Raw genomic sequence first — 23,117 nt, 5'->3', positions numbered from 1 at the left:
CCGTAGCTGTTTCAATCCCCTGATTTTATCAGTCCTGAAACTTTGGCACTGTCAGCAAGATTTCCAGCTGTTACAAATACTTGTTGCTGGCCACTAGAAAGAAACCTGTTGCACACAAAATGTCTGGCTGTCATCTTAGCACCAAGATGGCAGCTTTAAATCTTTTGGGACCCAGATTTACCCTCTTAAAGACTTGTTGCTTAAAAGTCCCATATCATCAGTGATTTAAATGCTAAATGTATTCATTTTATGATTTTAGAAATGAATTGAGAATATTACATCTCAGTTTTCATTATTACATTACAATGATTTCTTAAAAATTAGATTATCATAATATATGAAACCTGAAGAACAGAGCTTGATTTCTAGGATTGTTAGTAATAAAGATCTGCAAATTTTGAGAAGATGCTTAAGTTTAAAAACTTCGCCATAATGCAGTAATTAAATAGTAAGAGTTTTGCTTCTAGAAGAAAGCATAGGCAGTAATCTCTTTTGTTGCCTTAGCAACATTTTTCTAGGTATGTCTTCTAAGGCAAGGGAAACAAAAGCATAAATAAATTATTGGGACAATACCAAAATAAGCTTTTGAACAGCAAAGGAAACCATCAGCAAAATGAAAAGGTAACCTATTGAATGAGAGAAGGTATTTGCAAATGATATATCCAGTAAGAGGTTAATATCCAAAATATCTTAAAAAAACTTACACAACTCAACACCAAAAATACAACCCAGTTAAAAAATGAGCAGAGGACCTGAATAGACATTTTGGCCAACAAACCCATGAAAAGATGGCCAACAGCACTAATCATCAAGCAAATGCAAGTCAAAACCACAATGAGATATCACCTCACACCTGTCAGAATGGCTAAAATCAAAAAGTCAAGAAATAATAAGTGTTGGCAAGGATATGGATAAAAAAGGAACCCTTGTGCACTGTTAGTGGCAATGCAAATTAGTGTAGCCACTATGGAAAACAGTGTGGAGGTTTCTAAAAAAATGAAAATTAGAGATACCATATTATCCAGTAATCACATTACTGGGTATTTACCCAAAGAAAATGAAAACACTAATTCAAAAAGATACATGCACACCCCTCTGTTTATTGCAGCATTATTTACAGTAGCCAGGATGTTGAAACTTAAGTGTAGATAAATGAATGGATGAAGATGTGGTATATATATACAATGGAATATTAATTAACTCAGCAATAACAAAAAATAAGATCTTTCCATTTGCAACAACATGGACGGACCTAGAAGGTATGCTAAGTGAAATAAGTCAGAGAAAGACAAATACCCTATGATTTCACTTATATGTGGAATCTAAAAAACAAAAAGCAAATGAACAGATAAGCCAAAACAATCAATCAAACAAAAAACCCAGGAACAGGTCCATAAATAAAGAGAACAAGCTGGTAGTTGCCAGAGGGGAGGGGGGAGGAGATGGGCAGAATGGATGAAGAGGAGTAGGAGGTACAGGCTTCCAGTTACCGAATGAATTAGTCACAGGGATAAAAGGTACGACATAAGGAGTATAGTTTGTGGTATTGTAAGAATGTGGTCTGATGATAGATGGTAGTGCAGTTTGTGGTGAGCACAGCATAATGAAAAGAGAGGTCTAGATCACTATTTGTATACCTACAACTAATGTAATAGATGTCGATTGTACTAGAGTTTAAAAAAAAAAAAAACTTTTTATGAGGTCCCAGTAGTTCGTTTTTGCTTTTGTTTCCCTTGTCTCCAGAGGCATATCTTTAGTAAGGAGTTGCAGCAGCTGAGGTCAAAGAAGTTGCTCCCTGTTTTCTCCCATAGTATTTTGATGGTTTCCTGGCTTACATTTAGGTCTTTCATCCATTTTGAATTTATTTCTGTGTATGGTGTAAGAAAATAGTCCAGTCTTATTCTTCTGCTGTCCAGTTTTCCCAGCACCATTTACTGAAGAGACTGTCTTTTTACCATTGGATATTCTTCCTGCTTTGTCAAAGATTAGTTGGCCATACGTTTGTGGGTCCATTTCTGGGATCTCTGTTCTGTTCCATTGATCTTTGTATCTGTTTTTGCACCAGTACCATACTGTCTTGATGATTACAGCTTTGTAATGCAGTTTAAAGTCTGGAATAATTGTGATGCATCCAGCTTTGGTTTTCTTTTTCAACATTAATTCAGCTATTTGGGGTCTTTTCTGATTCCATACAAATTTTGGAATTGTTCTAGCTCTGCGAAGAATGCTAGTGTTAATTTTGATAGGGATTGCATTGAATGTGTAGATTGCTTTGGGTAGTATCAACATTTTAACAATATTTGTTCTTCCAGTCCATGAGCATGGAATGTTTATCCATTTATTTGTGTCTTCTTCAGTTTCTTTGATAAGCTCTCTGTAGTTCTCAGCATACAGATCTTTTCTCTCTGATCAGGTTTCTTCCTAGGTATCTTACAGTTATTGGTGCAGTTGTAAATGGGGTCAATTCCTTGATTTCTCTTTCTGCTCCTTCATAATTGGTGTATAGAAATGCAACCGATTTTTTTTTTAAGTTTATTTTTAGAGAGGGAGGGAGAGAGAGTGTAAGCAGGGGAAAGAGAGAGAGAAAGAGAATCCAAGCAGGCTCAGCACTGTCAGCACAGAGCCCAACGTGGGGCTTGATACCACAAACTGTGAGATCATGACCTGAGCTGAAATCAAGAGTCAGAGGCTTAATCGACTGAGCCACCCAGGCACCCCACTGCAACCAATTTCTGTATGTTGATTTTATATCCTGTGACTTTGCTAAATTCATGTATCCATTCTAGCAATTTTTTGGTGGAGTCTTTCGTGTTTTCCACAGAGTATCATATCATCTGCGAAGAGTGAAAGTTTGACTTCTTCCTTGCCAATTTGTATGTGTTTTATTTCTTTTTGTGGTCTGATTGTTGAGGTTAGGACTTCCAGGTGAGAGTGGACATCCCTGTCATGTTCCTGACCTTAGGAAAGCTCTCAATTTTTCTCCATTGAGGATGATACTAACTGTGGGTCTTTCATATATGGCTTTTATGATGCTGAGGTATGTTCCTTCTGTCTCTAATGTCTTTTTTTTTAATGTTTGTTTGTTTGTTTGTTTGTTTGTTTGTTTTTGATAGAGAGAGAATCAAGCAGGCTCTAGACTCTGAGCTGTCAGCACAGAGTCCAGCACGGCACTTGAACTCACAAACAATGAGATCATGACCTGAGCCACAGTCAGATGTTTTACCAACTGAGCCACCAGGCACCCCTGTCCTTAATTTCTTGAGGGTTTTAATCAAGAAAGGATGCTGTATTTTGTTAAATGTTTTTTCTGCATCTGTTGAGAGGGTCATAATGGTTCTTCCCTTTCTTTTATTAATGTGGTATATCGTGATTGATTGGCAAATATTGAACCAGCCCAGTACCCAGGAATAAATCCCACTTGATCATGGTGAATAATTCTTTTAATGTACTGTTGAATTCGATTTGCTAGTATCTTGTTGAGAATTTTTGCATCCAGGTTTATCAGAAAGATTGACCTGTAATTCTCTGTTTTAGTGAGGTCTTTGGTTTTGGAATCAAGGTAATGCTGGCTTCATAGGATGAGTTTGGAATGGGAAAAGATATTTGCAAATGACATATTGGATAAAGGGTTAGTATCCAAAATCTATAAAGAATTTATCAATCTCAACACCCCAAAAAAAAATGAATAATAATTCATAATAAACCAAATATACCAATAATAAACCAAAAAATAATAATCCAATGAAGAAATGGGCAGAAGACATGCATCGACACTTTTCCAAATAAGACATCCAGATGACACAGACATCCAGCAGACACATGAAAAGGTGCTCAGCGTCACTCATCATCAGGGAAATACAAATCAAAACTACAATAAGATACCACCTCACACCTGTCAGAATGGCTAAAATTAACTCAGGTAACATCAGATGTTGGTGATGATAAGGAGAAAGGGGAACCCTTTTGCTCTGTTGGTGGGAATGCAAACTGGTGTGTCCACTCTGGAAAACAGTGTGGTGGTTCCTCAGAAAATTAAAAATAGAACTGCCCTACAACCCAGCAATTGCACTACTAGGTATTTATCCAAAGGCTGCAAAAATGCTGAAGGAGCACATGCACCCCAATGTTTATAGCAGCACTATCAACAATAGCCAATTAGGGAAATAGCCCAAATGTCCATCAGCTGACAAATGGATAAAGAAGATGTGATATATACATATATGTACAATGGAATACTATCCTGTGATAAAAAAGAATGAAATCGTAACCATTTTCAACAACATGGAGGGAACTAAGGTGTATTATGCTAAGCGAAATAAGTCAGTCAGAGAAAGACAAATACCATATGATTTCACTGATATGTGGAATTTAAGAAACAAAACAGATGAACATAGGAAAAGAGAAGGAAAAATAAGATAAAAACAGAGGAGGAGGCAAACCATAAAGGACTTTTAAATACAGAGAACAAACTAAAGTTTGCTGGAGGGAAGGTGGATGGGGGATGGACTAATGGCTGATGGACCTTAAGGAGGGCACTGTTGAGATAAGGGTATTATATGTAAGTGATGAATCCCTAAATTCTACTCCTGAAACCAATACTACATACAGGTTAAATAACTTGAGTTTAAATTTCAAAAAAAGAATAATACAGTAGATACATATTTACCAATGTGGAAAAAAATAAAAATTAAAAAAAGAAATGTAAACATATCCTTAATCATTTTTATATTTATTTCATGGAGGAATGATAATACTTAGGATATGTTGGTGAAAAAATACATATTATTAAAGCAATAGTAAGAGTTTTGCCCATAACCATAAAAATGGGTTTATCTAACGTACTGTGTTTAGATTAAAAAATTATACACCTGTTTAATTGATGCCAATTTTTTCTAATTTGCCCAGTTTTTCTGAGTATTTTAGCCTATACAATAATGAAAAATATATTTAAAGTTAATTATATGGAAAACATGTTAATTGGTGTGGAGGAACATAAGTAGTAACATAGTCTTTGCTCTGAAGAAAGTTATGGTATACTTGAAAAAGTAAGAATAAAAAATTTAAATTATAATTTAAAACATGTCAGAAAGGGGTGCCTAGGTGGCTTACTCAGTTAAGTGTCCAGCTTGGTCTCAACTCAGGTCTCGATCCCAGTCATGAATTCAAGCCCCGCATTGGGCTCCATGCTGGGCGTGGAGCTTACTTAAAAAAAAAACAAATATGTCAGAAAGGTATACCCAATTGATCATTATCAGTAAATAACAAAAGTACTTTAAGAAACCCCTGAATTACGGACTTAAAGCTGTATTACAAAGCTGTATGGTACTGGCACAAAGACAGACAGATCAATGGAACAGAATAGAGAACCCAAAAATGGACCCACAAACATATGGCCATCTAATCTTTGACAAAGCAGACAAGAATATCCAACGGAATAAAGACAGTGTCTTCAGCAAGTGGTGCTGGGAAAACTGGATGCAACATGCAGAAAAATGAACCTGGACCACCAGACACAAAAATAAACTCAAAATGGATGAAAGACCTCAATGTAAAACAGGAAGCCATCAAAATCCTCAAGGAGAAAGCAGGCAAAAACCTCTTTGATCTTGCCCGCAGCAACGTCTTACTCAACACTTCTCTGGAGGCGAGGGAAACAAAGGCAAAAATGAACTATTGGGTCCTCATCAAAATAAAAAGCTTCTGCACAACGAAGGAAACAATCAGCCAAACTAAAAGGGAACCGACAGAATGGGAGAAGATATTTGCAAATGATATAGTAGAGAAAGGGTTAGTATCCAAAATCTATAAAGAACTTATCAAACTCAACACCCAAAAAACAAATAATCCAGTGAAGAAATGGGCGAAAGACATGAATAGATACCTTTCCAAAGAAGACATCCAGATGGCCAACCGACACATGAAAAACTCAACATCACTCATCATCAGGGAAGTACAAATCAAAACCATGAAGAGGTACCACCTCACACCTGTCAGAATGGCTAACATTAACAACTCAGGCAACAACAGATGTTGGCGAAGATGCAGAGAAAGAGGATCTCTTTTGCACTTCTGATGGGGATGCAGACTGGTGCAGCCACTCTGGAAAACAGTATGGAGGTTCCTCAAAAAATTGAAAATAGAACTACCCTACAACCCAACAATTGCACTACTAGGTATTTATCCACGGGATACGGGTGTGCTGTTTCAAAGGGGCACATGCACCCCAATGTTTATAGTAGCACTATCAGCAATAGCCAAAGTATGGAAAGAGCCCAAATGTCCATTGATGGATGAATAAAGAAGATGTAGTATATATATACAATGGAGTATTACTCGGCAATCAAAAAGAATGAAATCTTGCCATTCGCAAGTATGTGGATGGAAATAGAGGGTATTATGCTAAGCGAAATTAGAGAAAGACCAATATCATATGACTTCACTCATGTGAGGACTTTAAGATACAAAACAGATGAACCTAAGGGAAGCAAAAAGAATATAAAAACAGGGAGGGGGACAAAACATAAGAGACTCTTTTTTTTTTTTTTCAACGTTTATTTATTTTTGGGACAGAGAGAGACAGAGCATGAACGGGGGAGGGGCAGAGAGAGAGGGAGACACAGAATCGGAAACAGGCTCCAGGCTCTGAGCCATCAGCCCAGAACCTGACGTGGGGCTCGAACTCCCGGACCGCGAGATCGTGACCTGGCTGAAGTCGGACGCTTAACCGACTGCGCCACCCAGGCGCCCCAAGAGACTCTTAAATATAGAGAACAAACAGAGGGTTGCTAGAGGAGTTGTAGGAGGGGGAATGGGCTAAATGGGAAAGGGGCATTAAGGAATCTACTCCTGAAATCATTGTTGCACTATATGCTGATTAACTTGGATGTAAACTTAAAAAATAAATAGATAAAAGTTAAAAATAAAGCCCTGAATTAGGTCAAAATTTAATAAAGTCTAAAAATAAATTTATTCTGGAAGAGAAACAGTAAATGTCAACTTCTGTTTATTTTAAATTTGTTAAACTATTACTATTAAATTTATATGATGTAGCTACTTTTCTTACCTAATATATATGAAGACAGTTTCTTAGGAGAACTCATTTATTTTGCACAACAATAGGACATTTTCTACATTGGCAAACCTACCCTGCTTGATCTTCATGTCCGAGTTTATCATGTAAGAGTCATGAATACTGTTTAGCATTTATCTGTTAGTGTTCTGACCTCACTTGCTTCTCGTTTTAAGAAAGTCTTTTTTGATTTGTCCAAGATTCAATCCCTTTTTACTTGTGTAAATTGCTGTATTAAAAGGTATCTTAAAATGACCTTATCCAAATCATAATTTTCTCATTTTCTGATGAGGAAAGAAATTCTCTTGAGCTGTTCCCTTTTTTGTTGATTAAAATATATTGCTAACATATTTTTTCTTTTATATTTTTGTAGCCAGCTATATCAGTTCTGTTAACTTCCTGCTATTTTCTCATCAGATGTAGGCTTTGCAGCCTGACACAGGGTTTACAAAAAAGAAAACAATAAAAAGATTTTCTTGAACATGTATTTTCCCTTTCCCATTTTCCATGTTCTATCCTTTATCTTTTTCAGTGCTTTCTGGCTCTATCCTGCTCTTAGAAATACTTCCCCATTCATTAAAGCTGAAGTTAGGATTTTCTGACCCAAAAAGCTATTTTCATTGGTCTAGAGTAACCATCTTCAATTTTTGTTTGAGCTGTTCAGATCAAATCTATATAAGGCTATTGCATGTTTTCAGCCCATGTTGTTACTTGTTTGACTTTACTGTGTAGCTAAACATTGTCCTTCATTAATAACTTGATGCCTCATTTGTTACTAATTCCCTTATGTTCCTCTTGGCATGTTCAAATGTGTTCTTATTTAGCTTATAAAAGATTGCTGTTTTACTGTCATCTAGGGTTATCTTGAGTGCTTTTCCAAGCATAATTTTGGTAGCATTTTTCTATTACAGAATAGCTTCCAAGTACTTTTTGATAAATGTTTTAAATCAGTCTTTCTTAGAATGTTCTAAAGATATATAAATGGCTACTAACTTTGCCCAAGTTTTACTTTTTTTCCTTTCCTTTTTTTTCTCATTTTTCTTGAATGATTTACTGTCTGAATCCCTGCCATATAATAGGTGGTTGGTAAATAATAGTTGAATTACCTGAGATTCAGTACTTACTAGAGGACTTAGTGTAATTCTTTTACCTGATTGGATTCCTAGCACATTGTTTTTGTTCCATAGTTGCTAAAAACATAACTTGATTTATAGAGAAGGAATTAATAAAGAATAAGCCCCCTTTTATTTTAGCTTTCCTGGTAGTGTTTGACACGTGGCACATTTAATCACCACACTTGGATATATCTACAACTTCTCCCTGGCCTGAATGTTATTTTGCTTATGAACCTATGTACAATTTTCTATTAAAATACTGCATTTGTTATTTTAGACTCTTACCTTCCTAAATACCTTGCTAATCTCAATGGATTTTTTTAAATCATTGTCATCAACCCGGCAATTGTCATGTACCATAAGATGACTGTTCCTACAACAGCCACATGTGTGTTTATATAACAGAAGCTATTGCCATTCTGCACAAATGTAGAACACTTTTAGACGCCATCATTTGATTAGGGCCTTAAGAGATTATGTTGACTAAAGAGATTGCTGGTGTGGTAGAGGAGGGACATTACCTGTAGCTGAAGAAAAAAACTTGAATTTAGGAGTGTATTCATTGAGATTAGTACTTCTCTCTACTGAATTCCAAAGATTAAAGGTTCCTGTTCAAAGTCATGACCACTTCAGTTGTACAGCATAATAATTGTGTAGCAGTCTTACGGTAGCAGTGATAGCATCCTATTAATATCATTATGAATTAAATAGAACAGGTATCCTTTTGCACTAGAATTTCATGTGATACCAGTGTGATGATGGTTGACTAATCTTACTGTTTTTGATGTATTCTCTTTTCTGTCACTAGTAAGAACATTTATTATGCATGAAAGAACGCAAATATTGAAGAAGACAAGATTTGAATCTTGTCTAAACCAGGATTTTTATTTTGACAGGTCTTGGAGTACTTAAATGTTAAAGTGCTTTTTACTTAAATGTAATGTATCGTTTAGAGTTCTTATGTTCCTAGGCTTAGTATTTTTGTGATCTAGAATTTGTGTATCTTAATGAGGCTGGAGTGTTAGTTATCTGCTTGCAGGAAAATGAACTACTGGCATTGGAACAAGAATTTGTTTTAAGGGCCTGGTTAGTGTGTGGTAGGTGCTATTCTAGACTTTGGGCCTGTAGGGAAGAAAGATGGACGTAACAATTTTCCTGTTTTGAGGAGCTCACAGACTGGTTTCTGTTTTTATAAACTGGTTAATAAATTAATTAAAAGGCAGTTTAAGTGCTAGAGGAGAACTGTGTATTCAATGCCATGAAGACATGGGAAAGGTTGCACCTTCCTTCCTGTACAGTCTTGGAAGCCTCCTCCAAGGAGGTGTCTTTGCATTAAGTCCTGACTGTGCATCTGGCGATACCTTGTGTATTAGAAAACACTTTATTCTATATTCTGATGAAAATAAAACTCATTTTAAATGTGAAATATTCCCCTTTATTGTTAAAATCATGCTTGAAATACAGTGACTTAAGGGGAGAAAGGAAGCTTTACTTTGTACTTTCCATAGTTGTTGGAAAACAATTTTTTCCTCAAGAAGGCGTTTGAGTTGAGCATTTATGTTGTTACCCCTTTAAATTTCAATTCTTAAGCCTACAACCCATAGCATTCAGTGGAAACGTTTAGTTAAGGAACTGCCTTAGTAATACTCCTTTGAAGTTTCACTACTTAGCTCTTTAAAAAATTATTCAAAGCCCTTTAAGTGTAATTTGCAACCTTGCCCATGTTCATCTATACAATTTACTTAAAAAGAGCACCTATTCTATATGTTTAAAAATTATTACCTGCCTGAAGCAACAATAGAAGTGTGTGAATGTGTATAAATACATAATTATTGCAGATCTTCTATACAAAGTCAAGATTTTTGTTGCTTGTTCTCTTCTGTAATTTTTTTGCTTCATTATAGCTTTGCTATTAAATACCTTATTTGAGCATTTTTCTTTCTAAAAACTGGGTTTTTTTTTTGCAAATTTTAACTAAGAAAGCAATAACCATGAATGAAACTTATATATATTATTCAAACAAGTTCCCAGAAAAATACTGAAATAATAAAATACGTAAACTACAACTACAAACTTCTGACATCTTTTATTGTTGGAAGTCCTACCATACCTTTTTTTTAAAGAACATATAGCAATACAGATTTATTTGCAGTCTGGGGTTTCTCTTTTAAAATATATATATTTGTGTATTATGATTTGTGATATACTACTATTTTGCTAAATACATCATTTTGTACTATTAGGATCTACAACTAGAATATGGACAAGGACACCAAGGTAGTTACTTTTTGGGTGCAAACAAGTAAGTAAAGTTCTTTTTAAATTAAATTTATATTCAAGAATAATTAAGTTGCTTTATATTTTAATTTATTACATATATCTTGTGCATTTTATTACATATTTAATATAGAAAAATATGTTACTATTTCCAGAAGTAAATTGTATTAGTCTGGTAGATATGTTTTTATAATATGCTTTCAACTTTTCTTCATTGTTACCTTGCTAATCATTTAGTCAGTAATTGTCATAATGGAGACATTATGTTTTTTATATCAAGCTACTTTGTAGACCTTACTTGTTAGAGAAAATGAAGTACATTCCAACTGAAGACGATACATGTTTCAGAATTTTTTTATTTTATTTTTAAGATTGACCTGTTTATTCCTTACAAAACTTCCTTTGGTACATACCCCAGGTGTGTTGGCTCTGAAAATAGCTGAAAATATTCACAGTGTTTAGAACTCTTTATTCTAACTTTTTAGTTGTTAAGAGCTTTCCAAAAAGGAGATAGTAGTTAAAATGCATCTGCTGTCTTCAGAATTATCAATTCATGCAAGAAGTAAATAGAACAATTATTCAAGGCCTCTCCTGTACACCAGGCACTGTCTAGGTGGTACAGCACTGTGGTGAAAAGGCAGCTTACAAGGAGTAACAATTTAAGTTGTTCATAGTCCTCAGCAGAGTAAGGGGACAGGACTCTGCTGTTCTTTGTAGATTCTCATTTTCTGAGTTCATGGAGAAATTACCATTATAAAATCTAATATGTAAGGAAATACTATTTAAATTGTCAAAATCTCTCAGCAGTGTAGATATTGTTTTAACAATCAGAACATCTTAAAATTGCAACATATAATTTCACTTATACATTACAGAGTTGAAAAATATATATACATCCATAGTTTAAGCAGTTGAGGAACGATGACTGAAGACAGTAGTTCAGATTTAAAGACAATGCAAAATCGTGTCTCCTTTTTTTAGACTAAATGTTTAATTTAAATACTCTATCTTTTCTCAACACAGAGAAGAGACTTTGAATGACCGCCTGGAGAAATGCATTAGTTTGAATTTAAGCTGCATTTCAATTAAATACGATGAATTTGTTTTTAATTAACCTGATTTAAGTTTCCTAAAATGGGAAAAAGGCATACAATTTCCCTGATAGAAAAATGAGATTTTATCTAAATAGTAACTGTGTGCTATTTATAATCTCTCCTGATTCATTAATGGACAGCAAAGGAAGGTTTGTCTCATAGTGGTTACCAAATAAAAATTCTGAAGTGCTTTTTTTATTATTTTGTCTTCATATAAGGTCACTAGTTTTAAGGACCTTGTTAGCAAATTTTGGTGTATTTTAAGAGACAGTGGATGATTTGGAGAAAAATTCCATTTACACTTTTTTGGTTCATTTTAAATATATTTTTAAATTATATACTAGCAAAAATGCAAAAAAGAAATATGGCCCATCACTAAATGCTTTTCCAGATTCCTTAGTTCCCATTGTCTAATATCTGATTGTTAGACATTTTCATAGTATATAGTTACTTTGGCTAGGTAAAATGTTAATAATTTGCCCAACCTTCATTTTTTGATTAATTGGATCCCTGCTTAAGGAACTGTATTCTATATAACGAATCACTGGCAAGGTAGGTTGGCCAAAAATTTGACCTTTGGCTGTGTTTCGTGTACAGGTATATACATACATGTGACATGAGCATGGATGTAGCACTTCTCTTACTGTACTGATATGTCTGCTTTATTCTTGTGACCAGGCAGTGTTTTAAAACTCACAGGATTTCCTGCTTTCTCCATAGGTGATCAGGCAGACAGATTTCCATTTATGGGTTTCTACCTATTCCAGACCATACAAGAACTAAGATAGGGTGTAGGTGTTTGTTTTTTTTTCTTTTAATAGAATATGTATTTTGACTTAAACTGAGTTTTCTTTTCTCTTGAATGCTGTTGTTGGGGTCAACTTTTCTGATTATTTAAAACCAACAAAATACTGTTTTTAAAAGAAAACTAAATTATTTCTGATTGTTTTTAATGTAGAGCAAAGATTCTAGAGATAACTTAAATTCTCTTCTAAAGACTTAAATAATGGTGAAAAAAGTAACTTGAATTACACAGTTCCTAGCACAGTTGAGTGTAGTAGTAGTGAATGCCATATCTGGAGTCAGAACTGTCTCTTCCTGTAAGCTATGTGACTTTGAGAAATTTACCTCAATTTTCTCTAGTAAAATGGGGATTATAATAGTCCCTGCCTTGTAGGGTGCTAAGGGTGAAATGTAATAATCATTGCAAAGCATTTTTAGGACAGTTACGGTTTAATAAATACTTATTAATTGCCCTTATTTGTGTAGTATTTACTCAGCAAGTAATTTATTATAAAAGCAAGTGAATGTGAGTGAATAAAACTGCTCTTTGGTTTTAAAGAAATAGGAGATTTTTTGTTTTGTCTTCAGATATACTCAGGACAATACTTAAAGATTGTTTTTAGCTACTTAGACAATTTCAGAAGATTTCAGAAACCAGCATGTGAATTTCTTAGCTAATTTTAATATGCTAAATATTTTGGCTGTGGGTTTTTCTTTCTCTTTTTTTTTCACTTCCCTGTGTCAGTTTCTTCACTTTCATCAGTTAAATTTGTGATTGCATATTGTTCCCCATTTTTAACATTTTCATCCAGATTTCCTAATGTTTTTAGACTGACTTAGTAACTCAGTATCTGTGGGCATCATTTTTGTTTTACTTCATTCATTACTTTCTAAAAATTCCGTAACAGAAGAATCCACATGGACCAGTGAATAGTGGTTTATTGTATAGCACCCAATCTTGGTGATTAAATCAGTGTTACTTTTCCCCAGGGCTCACAAGATACAGTATTTACCATAAATGCACCTCTTAGCAAATTTAGCCATGTTTCACTTTCTCTTTTATAAAGCCTGAGAAGCAAATCATATATCCTACTTTTCATTAACACTTCATGAATTCTGTAAGTTTATTAACAAAATACCTGTTAACACATAGTAGGAGATATACTAGTAAATGAATTGAAAATATACGTGAGTCCCTAACAATAAAGCATAGCTGCTTTTCCGTGTTCTCTTATTCAGCCTTTCTCTCTTATTCTTGGAGAACATAGTACTCCTGGGAACATTCTTTTTTAAAAAGTGGAATGCCCTGTAAGTCCAGTTAAATATGGTAATTGAAAAATAAAATACATTTTTACTTTACTTCTTAATTGTTTTCAAATCTGAATATTCTCTATTGGAAAAAGAGGTGCACCCCCCCCCCAAAATACTGGCATGTGCTTAAGAAAAAAATTTTTTCCTATCTTCTAAAATGATATAAAAGCCCACTATATAGTTCAGAGATACTATATTTAACTTGGTAACATAGTTTAAAGCAGTGCTTCCTAAATTTTTGGTCTCAGGATCCCTTTACACTCTTAAAAATTACTGAGGACTCCAGAGCTTTTGTTTATGTTTGTTATAACTGTCAATATTTACGGTATTGGAAATTTAAACTGAGAACTTTTCAAAATATTTATTTACTTAAAATAGTAATATACTCATTACATGTTATCATAAATAACACTTTGTGTGTGTGTGTTTAAAATTCCTCATGGGGGCACCTGAGTGGCTCAGTTGGTTGAGCGTCTGACTTCGGCTCAGGTCATGATTTTGCAGTTTGTGAGTTCGAGCCCCACGTCAGGTTCACTGCTGTCAGGCTGTCAGCGCAGAGCCCGCTTCCGATCTTCTGCCCCCCTCTCTCTGTCCCTACCCCACTTGCGCTCTCTACAAAAATAAATATTTTTTAAAAATTTCTCATCATTAAGGACCAATTTAAATGCCACCTCAAACCTAACACCGTGTAATTCCTCTCATGAGATTTAGAAGCAGCAAATAATTGCATTAATAGATTTTATATATGTCCATGTAATTCAACAAACTTTATTGCGGCCCACTAATAACATTTTTTATGAAAAACAGCTATCTTTCTGAAACAAAATAATAGTAAGGAAATTGGCATTGTTTTATATTTTTTTGCAAATCTCTTTAATATCTGGCTTATTAGAAGACAGCTGAATTCTCATATCTGCTACTAATCTGTTGTGTTATCATGTATCTTATAACCTCTGGAAAACTCCAGAGTTTCATTCCCAATGAAAAAATTAAGAGTGAAAAAGGTAAATGCTTTTTTGTATTATATGTATTATGAAACTAGTTTTATTCTTGCAGACCCCCTACAGGAGGCCAAGGGACCTCTGGGATCCCTAGACCACACTTAGAATTGCTAGTTTAAAGAAATGTTGCATAGCCCATCATAATAAAGAAAATGTGAATTGAGTACTTACTGTATTTTAAATTACTATTCCAAGCATTTTACCCATATTCATTATATCTTTCGATAAATGCTTTGATGTAGGTACTGTTATAATTCCTGTTTTACAGATATGGAAACTGAAGCAATGGGAAATCAAAGTACTTATTGAAGTCCACACGGCTTACAGTGGCAGAGGCGGGACTCAGATGCAGGCTGTCTTTGCTTTACAGGCTGGCATCACTTACGATCCTGCCCGTAGTCAGAAGCTCCCATCTCCCTAGAACTAGCCCTTGAAGAGCTTTGTGAATAAGATCATACATTTGACTGAAGTACCTCAGTTTTTTTTTATCTGCAGAGTGGGATTTGCGATTAGTTTATGGCCTTCCCATGTCATTTACCACTCAAGTTAGAGCTTTGTCATTTTTTAATACTTAGGTTGTTAGTAAGCTGGCCTAATTAAAATATTTGAAGACTAAAATGTATTCTGTTGCTCATACCAGCTAACTTTACCTGTCAATTTCTCTGGTTTTATGTTTTGACAATTCTAAGGGGAGTTTTTTCCAATATATATCAGTGGGAAAAATGATCAGAAGGTATTGCCTTACCTTTTGAGGAGAGTAGATTTTCCGTTGGCTCACTTTTACCTCAGTAATCTATTAGTAACCATATTTCTCCCTATCCCGTTGGCTTTAAGAAGGCTGCTGAGTTTTTATGCTTGAAGAGTGCAACATAGGAGGTTCGCTGCATGGACTTGCAGCGAAAAGGAAGGGAACTCAGGAATGCCGTGAGTTCTCTCTCACATTCCTGAATAGCAAAGTTTCATAACTTGCTCCTAATGATAAAATCCTCGCACCTGGTCTGATACAGGCTTAGTCTCCCAAAAGTGTAAATGTGTTTGCCAGTACACCACTGGAGAACAGATATCTCAGGTAAGTGAGTGTCTTCTGTGAAAGCAAAGTGCTACTACATTCATGTATTCACATCACATGCATGCATGCTTTTGCAGAGAGATCCAACATGTTGAGTTTCATTTTGTAGGATTGCCTGAGAGCATGATTTTTTTTTAAAGTGTGTCACCTTCCTTATTTTAAGAAAAAGAAAATATAATTTCAGGTGTCAGGTAAAATGTTCCAGGTAGAATTTGAATCCTGGAAACCCCTGACTATGACCCTGCAATTATGGTTTTGTCAGTCCTATTGTGACATTTCATGGTGGGTTGTCCTCTGTTTGAACTGGTATTTTTCAATAAACATTAGGATTTATTTTGTTCATTTCAAATACATGTATGAAGACATTAGCAGCAGAAAATACAGATATATTATTAAGTATAACTTGATGTTCTGTGGCATAGAGATCATTGTAGCTGATGTTAGAAAATAGTAAAAAGTAATTTAAAAATTTATGGTTAAGGTTCAAATGATGAAAATATGTACTTGGTATTCCTTTCCTTATTTATTCACATTGTTTTTTGTTTTTCTTTTAAGGAGTCTTCTGAAGTCTGTTGAAGAAGAATTACATCAGCGGTAATTTTGATTTTTAATTAAGCTTAAAATATTTTTTGTCACAGAGAGTAGAGTCTGTTTGCCCCCTTCTCTGTCATGTAGCCTCACGTTTTGTTGTTTAATTCTGAATCCTGTAAAGCTGCAGAAATAAAATGCTGTCTTGCAGTAGCCCTTCCTACACTTTGTAAAATTTCTTCTTAAGCCATTTTGGTGAAGTCCATTTAGTAACAGTGGAATTATCCTTTGTCCTTAGAGGGCACGTGGCACATTTAGAAGATGATGAAGGGGATGATGATGAATCCAAGCAGTAAGTTCTTTCTCTGTTTTTGATAAAAGATGTCATTTGATGTGATTTCATAGGTTTGACAGCTTTATATTGAGAGTATTATGGGTTATATCACAGTTTCTTTCTCTGTTCTGGTTGTGTTACCTCAGGCAACCTTAACAAAATACCATGGAGAGGTGGTCTAAACAGCAAGTTGTCTCACAGCTCTGGAGGCTGGGAGGTTCAGGCTCCAGCTGCTAGCCAGTTTGGTTCCTGGCGAGAGTTCTCTTTCGGCCTGCAGATGGTTGTCTTTTCACCATGTTCTCACATGGGCTATCATCAGCGCATGCATGCATGCATGCATGCACGCAGAGGGAGAAACCTCTCTCCCCTTTTCGTAGAAGGCCTCTAATCCTATCCAACTAGGACCTCACTCTTACGACCTCATCTAACCTTCCACTAAACATTAGAATATGAACACAATTCAGCCAAGTTGTCTACCTCTCTGACAAGGATCACTTTTCCTCCCATTTCCAATAATATGGTCATCATTTCCATTGCAGACCTCCACCATTTCCACTGGAGAATGGCCTTTAATGTGTACATTCTACCAGTATTCTCTTGGTAGTTATTGATGCATTCTCTAAGAAGAGGGAAACTTTCTCTTCAGCTCTCTCTCTCAGCAAAATCATTGTTAGCGTCCATATTTCTAGCATGTACCTCAGAACTCTTCCAGCCTCTACCTGTTACTTGATTCCAAAACTGCTTCCACAGGGGTGCCTGGTTGGCTCAGTCGGTTGAACGTCCAACTCTTGATCTCAGCTCAGGTCATGATCTCACCGTTCATAGATGGAGCCCTGCGTTGAGCTCTGCACTGACCACGTGGAGCCTGCTTGGGATTTGGGATTCTCTCCCTCCCTCTCTCTCTGCTCCTCCTCCGTGCACTGTCTCTGTCTCTGTCTCTGTCTCTCTCTCTCTCTCTCTCTCTCTCTCTCTCTCTCAAATAAACTTTAAAGAAAAAATCTTAAAAAATAAAAGCAGATCTTCCACATTTGGGGTATTTGTTGTAGCAGTACTCCACTCCTTGTTACCAAGCTGTGTCTTAGCTTAGGCTGCCATTACAAAATACCACAGACTGAGTAACTTGAATAACAGAAATTTGTCACAGCTCTATTCTGTTCCTGGTGATGGCCCTCTTACCTGGCTTGTAGACAACTGCCTTCTTTCTGTGTCCTCAGATGGCCTTTTCTTGGTGTGTACAAAGAGAGTGAGGAGAGATCTCTCTTCCTCTTCTTACAAGGTTCTGTTGGATCAGATATATGGGAATATTTTCACTTACATAAGCATTCAGGCTTAGTTTTTTTAGATTCTCTTTTTTTCTTTAAAGAAAAGTGCAGTTTCATAGTAGAGTGACAGGTACCTGACTAGCAGTTGGAGGCATAAAGGCATAGGTTTTCTTTTCTGTCTCAGTACTCTTTGACCTTGAATCAGGTCACTTAACTTCTCTGGACCTGTTTCCTCATCTGAGAGTTTATGCTCCATCTTTTAAGTTTTTGTACATCGAAAACTTCCAATTCTGAGTTATAATGAATCTTAGCTTCAATCAGATAAATTCTGCCTAAAATTTTGTAGAGAATGTATGTAGCTTTTGATGAGCTTCATCAGAGATGTTTCATCTCTAACTGTAATAAAAATGAAGCTTACATTGTGATATATTTTTATACTATATCATTTTGCTGTTTTTCCCTAACTAGTTGTTGCTAGTGTTTTCATAATAATTACCATTCAATTGATATAAACTAGAATTGTAGTTATCTTTTCCTATTTTAATTTGAAACCAAGAAAGCATGTCTACTTAATTACTTCTGAATAAAACTTCATTCAGCATAACGTGAACATTGTACAGAACGTTTTGGAAAACACTCATAATCTCAGGAAAGGGAACTTGTTTCTGTAAATTTTCTTCCATATCTTTGAAAAATTAATTATACTTTAGTAATCATTCAATTCTGATCCTAAACTTTTACGTTTTTATAGTTCAACCATGAAAGCAAAAGTTCCACCTCCTTTGCCACCAAAGGTAAGCAGGTTTGTTTTTCAGTTTGAATTATGTGTGGGTGTGGGTGTGTGTGGTTGGTCTGTCACATCAGTACGATATTAATAGTTACTCCGTACCTTATTTTCACTTGAGAGCCACAAGAAAACATGAAGTTACCAGCCATGATATTGATGATTGTGATTAATTTTGGTTGCTTTTTTAAATTATCCAACTTGTCATTTAGTATTTATTCTAAATAATAAAGTTCTAGAAATTTATACATGAAAATGATTAAATTAATGGGTTAGTATTAATTCACCTGGCTTAGAAATCTCACATTTTTTGTAAGATTTTTTTCCTTCAGAAGCTATGATCTAGTAAATGATTTCCTAAGAATGGGTAATGGGTAGTGATTTATTATTATAGATACTAAATTATCAGAAGGTACTTTTACATTTAAAAAACAATAAGAATAATTTTCAAAAATTTTTGGCAACTGTTTTGTCAGAAACATTGTAAAATGCTAAAATTCTCACTGATGGGTTTTTTTTTTAAAGGCACAATGAGTTAATATAGGTAATACTAATATAAATTTATTTTATGAGTTTATATGCACAGCAAGTTTTAATTATAAAATGAACTGTTTATAAAATGAGCTGTTACAAGGTTTGAAATCAGGGTTTATAAATGACAATTGGAGTCTGGCCCGTCTTGGCATCTAATGTTTTACTATATTTTCATTTAGGTTATTCAACTATCATTTCATTTTATACTTTAAAAAAATTATGAAAGCTTTGAAATCCGGGTTTATAATGTTTATTTTTGAGAGAGAGAGACAGAGTGAGAACAGGGGAGGAGCATAGAGGTAGGGAGACAGAATCAGAAGCAGGCTCCAGGCTCCAAGCTGTCAGCACAGAGTCCGACGTGGGGCTCGAACTCATGAATCACAAGACCATGACCTGAGCCAAAAACACTTAACTGACTGAGCCACCCAGGTGTCCCGAAATCAGGGTTTATAAACAAGAATTAGAGTCTGACCAGTCTTGGCGTCTAATGTATTACTGTATTTTGTTTCATTTTATACTTAAAAAAAATTATGTTTCCCCCAGGTAAATAATACTGTATTTGCTTGTTTTGTTTTACATTAGAATTTCAAAAACATAAGTGTGAACAATCTTTCTAGTAAGGGACACATTAAGAATTTATAAATTCTCCAAACCTTCAGCTGACTGGGGCTTTTTCCATTGTCTGCACAGAAAGTTTCTTAGCCATTCCATTCCATATTGCGGTGTTAGTCTTTTCCAGTATGATAGAATTTTAATTGGTATCTTCTCCTGCCCCAGTCTGAAAGGTTTGGCATTAGCATAAAAGACATTGAGTCATCTAAAAAATTTTTTTAATGTTTGTTTATTTTTGAGAGAGACAGAGACAAAGCATGAGAGGGGGAGGGGCAGAGAGAGAGGGAGACACAGAATCTGAAACAGGCTCCAGGCTCAGCGCTGTCGGCACAGAGCCCGACGTGGGGCTCGAACTCACAGACTGGGAGATCATGACCTGAGCTGAGGTCGTACGTGCAACCGACTGTACATTGAGTCATCTAAAAGAAACAGTTTAGTCTTATAAAGAACTGTAATTTGATTAGTCTGAATGTTTAAAATAAAGAGGCTCATTTAAATTGGAGATCAGAAAGAGCAGAATATTTTTATTTAGCAAGTCTAGATAGGAAGGCTTGCGAAGGAATTAATAGAAAAGGACCTTTTATCTGAGAAAACATGTTACTGTACATTTTTAGGATATATATTAAGATAATATGAATCAGATAGTTGAATAACCTTAAAGCTCAGCTAGTAAACACAGAATAGTATTTACTTCAGGAAAGACGTTTAATATTTTTCCTTTTTGAATGAAACAAGTAATTTCATGTTTAATCATTGATCTCCTTTTCTGTATTATTTCAGCCTAAGTCCATATTCATACCACAGGAAACTCATTCTTCTGAGGATGATAATCAAGGAACTATCAAGAGATGTCCTATGTCAGAGAGCCCAGCAAAACCATCCCAAGTTCCACCCAGACCACCACCTCCCAGATTACCTCCACAAAAGCCAATTGCTTTAGGTAATGGGTGAAGGGAGGGTGAAATAAGTACGTTACCAGGTTTTCGTACTGTGTGAAGAAAATGGAGGGTGTCTTTTCTTTTAAGAGTATCTGAAATTCCTTTGAGGGAGGGGAGAAGGAAGGCAGTGACTGTAGAGATGGCTTCTGCTTTTTTGCCACATGGTTTGAAGTGTTCATATATGACAGGATTACTGTGACCCATTCTGGTATTAAAATGTCCTTGTTTCTCATTTCATATCTAGCCTTCTTTCTTGGGGAATTGTAAATGCTCAGTTCATCAGTTATCTTAGTGTGGCAATAGAAGAAACTGAACGAACAAGGATAATGTGTTTTGGTTGTAGGCTACTTGTGTTTTAGAAAAAGAAAAGAGGGTTCTTCATCTAACTCCTTTCTTTTTTTTATTTCATATTATCATTTTTAGAAAAATGATTGTCACTTTTGCTAGTTATTTGTCTCCAAATTAATACTAGAAGATGCTGTTTTAGTACTGTATTGTGTATTATGCAAAAGAAACAATTAAAAAGCAACTAAAATTTCCTGGATATTGTAAATTGCCCCTTCCTGAAAGTAGTTATATATTCAGTATTTCTTTGTTTTTCGTATTAATATATGTGCTTAGATATAACCTGATTTTAAATTTGTCTCTATGAGGGGCACCTGGGTGGCTCAGTTGGTTGAGCATCCAACTTCATCTCAGATCATGATCTCACGGTTCATGGGTTCAAGCCCCGCATCAGGCTCTGTGCTGACAGCTCAAGAGCTTGGAGTCTGCTTCAGAATCTGTGTCTCCTTCTCTCTCTGCCCCTTCTGCACTCATACTTTGTCTCTCAAAAATAAATTAAAAATGTTAAAAAAAAATGTTTAAAAAAAGAGATAGAAGTAGAACATAGGTATCAGACTTTTTTTTCTTTAACTGTTTCTGATCGGATGAAGGCAGAAACCATCTGAGAAATCGTATTTTTCCTTCCTACTTGATAATTTTCTAAGTGAAAGTTTTCATGAAAATTAATCCTTTTTAAATATATTTAAACATCTTATTGAAGGAAATGGAATGAGCTCCTTCCAGTTAAATGGTGAACGAGATGGTTCATTATATCAACAACAGAATGAACATAGAGGCACAAACCCTTCAAGGAAAGAAAAGAAAGATGTACCAGTAGGTATTTATATTTATAATATACTTACTATATAATATATAATAATACTTAATAATATAATTGTATTTTCTTTTTCATTGTTAAGTTAGTTTTGTTATTATAATTAAACTATAGGGATTGTATATTTTGCAATTAGTATGTTGTTTTTTTAATGTATTAATTATAATAGATTGCTTAATTCTTAAAAAAAAAAGTAACTGCTGTGGCAAACTTGAATGATGACTTTTGCTATTCAAATTATGTAGGCCTTTTTTTTTTTTAATAATAGTGTATTTTTTTTTTTAATTTTTATTTTTTTTTTAATTTTTTTTTTCAACATTTATTTATTTTTTTGGGACAGAGAGAGACAGAGCATGAATGGGGGAGGGGCAGAGAGAGAGGGAGACACAGAATCGGAAACAGGCTCCAGGCTCTGAGCCATCAGCCCAGAGCCTGACGCGGGGCTCGAACTCACAGACCCCGAGATCGTGACCTGGCTGAAGTCGGACGCTTAACCGACTGCGCCACCCAGGCGCCCCAATAATAATGTATTTTAAATGTGACCTTCAGCATACAGGTAACTATTATTATTCTCATTGATGAGATTCTTAAAAGTTCCTAACAGTCTCAAAAAGTTATGGAAAGAAGGACATGGACGGATAAGGAAAGCTAGGACTTGACTTAGGATGAGTTTTTAACTATAGATTACATAATTCGTGGTATTACTACTATTACTCAAAGAAAATAACAAGGAGGAAAAATGAAAATTATTTTCCAGTAGATATAAAATATCACTTTAGGAAAGATGAAATTAGCCTCAGTAGCTATTCTTGTTACAAATGTTGGATAAAATACTGTGACATAGCTATTAAAACATAAATAGTATTCATCAGGATATTAAAATTTTTTAACATTTGTAAAAAATTTGCTCATGATCGTCAGAAGACATTTGTCTTTCATCATAGAACTTAAAACAAAACAAAAAAATCCTTAAAATACCCAATTCAGCAGATGACCATGAGATCATAAGATGAGAGTATTTTTTAAGTTTTTGTGTATGTTGGGGCATTTGAGTGTCTAGGTTGGTCGAGCATGATTTCTGCTGAGGTCATGATCCCAGCCAGGGTCATGGGATCAAGCCCTACATGGACTCCCCACTGAGTGTGGAGCTTGCTTGAGATTTTCTCTCTCTCTCTCCCTCTCCCTCTCCCTCTCCCTCTCCCTCCCTCCCTTCCTACCTTCCTTCCTTTCTCCCTCTCTCCCCCCAC

At 35.1% G+C, this 23,117-nt stretch overlaps 1 protein-coding gene across 3 annotated transcripts in view; it reads left to right on the top strand.

Moving 5' to 3' along the window:
• MAP4K3 (mitogen-activated protein kinase kinase kinase kinase 3) overlaps nt 1-23,117 on the top strand; it is a 207,258-nt gene that overhangs the window by 150,512 nt on the left and 33,629 nt on the right. For all 3 annotated transcript variants that reach the window (XM_040496579.1, XM_040496580.1, XM_040496581.1), the window contains 6 exons: nt 10,428-10,486; nt 16,275-16,313; nt 16,546-16,599; nt 18,595-18,637; nt 20,554-20,713; nt 21,757-21,869. In XM_040496579.1, the coding sequence (XP_040352513.1) occupies nt 10,428-10,486; nt 16,275-16,313; nt 16,546-16,599; nt 18,595-18,637; nt 20,554-20,713; nt 21,757-21,869 (468 nt within the window). The remainder of the gene's footprint in view (nt 1-10,427; nt 10,487-16,274; nt 16,314-16,545; nt 16,600-18,594; nt 18,638-20,553; nt 20,714-21,756; nt 21,870-23,117) is intronic.

The sequence above is a fragment of the Herpailurus yagouaroundi genome, unplaced genomic scaffold (assembly GCF_014898765.1).
Source record: "Herpailurus yagouaroundi ecotype Mexico unplaced genomic scaffold, PumYag 188, whole genome shotgun sequence".
NCBI lineage: Eukaryota > Metazoa > Chordata > Mammalia > Carnivora > Felidae > Herpailurus > Herpailurus yagouaroundi.
Note: the sequence above shows the minus strand (reverse complement) of the source record. Positions and strands in the feature narration are given on the sequence as shown.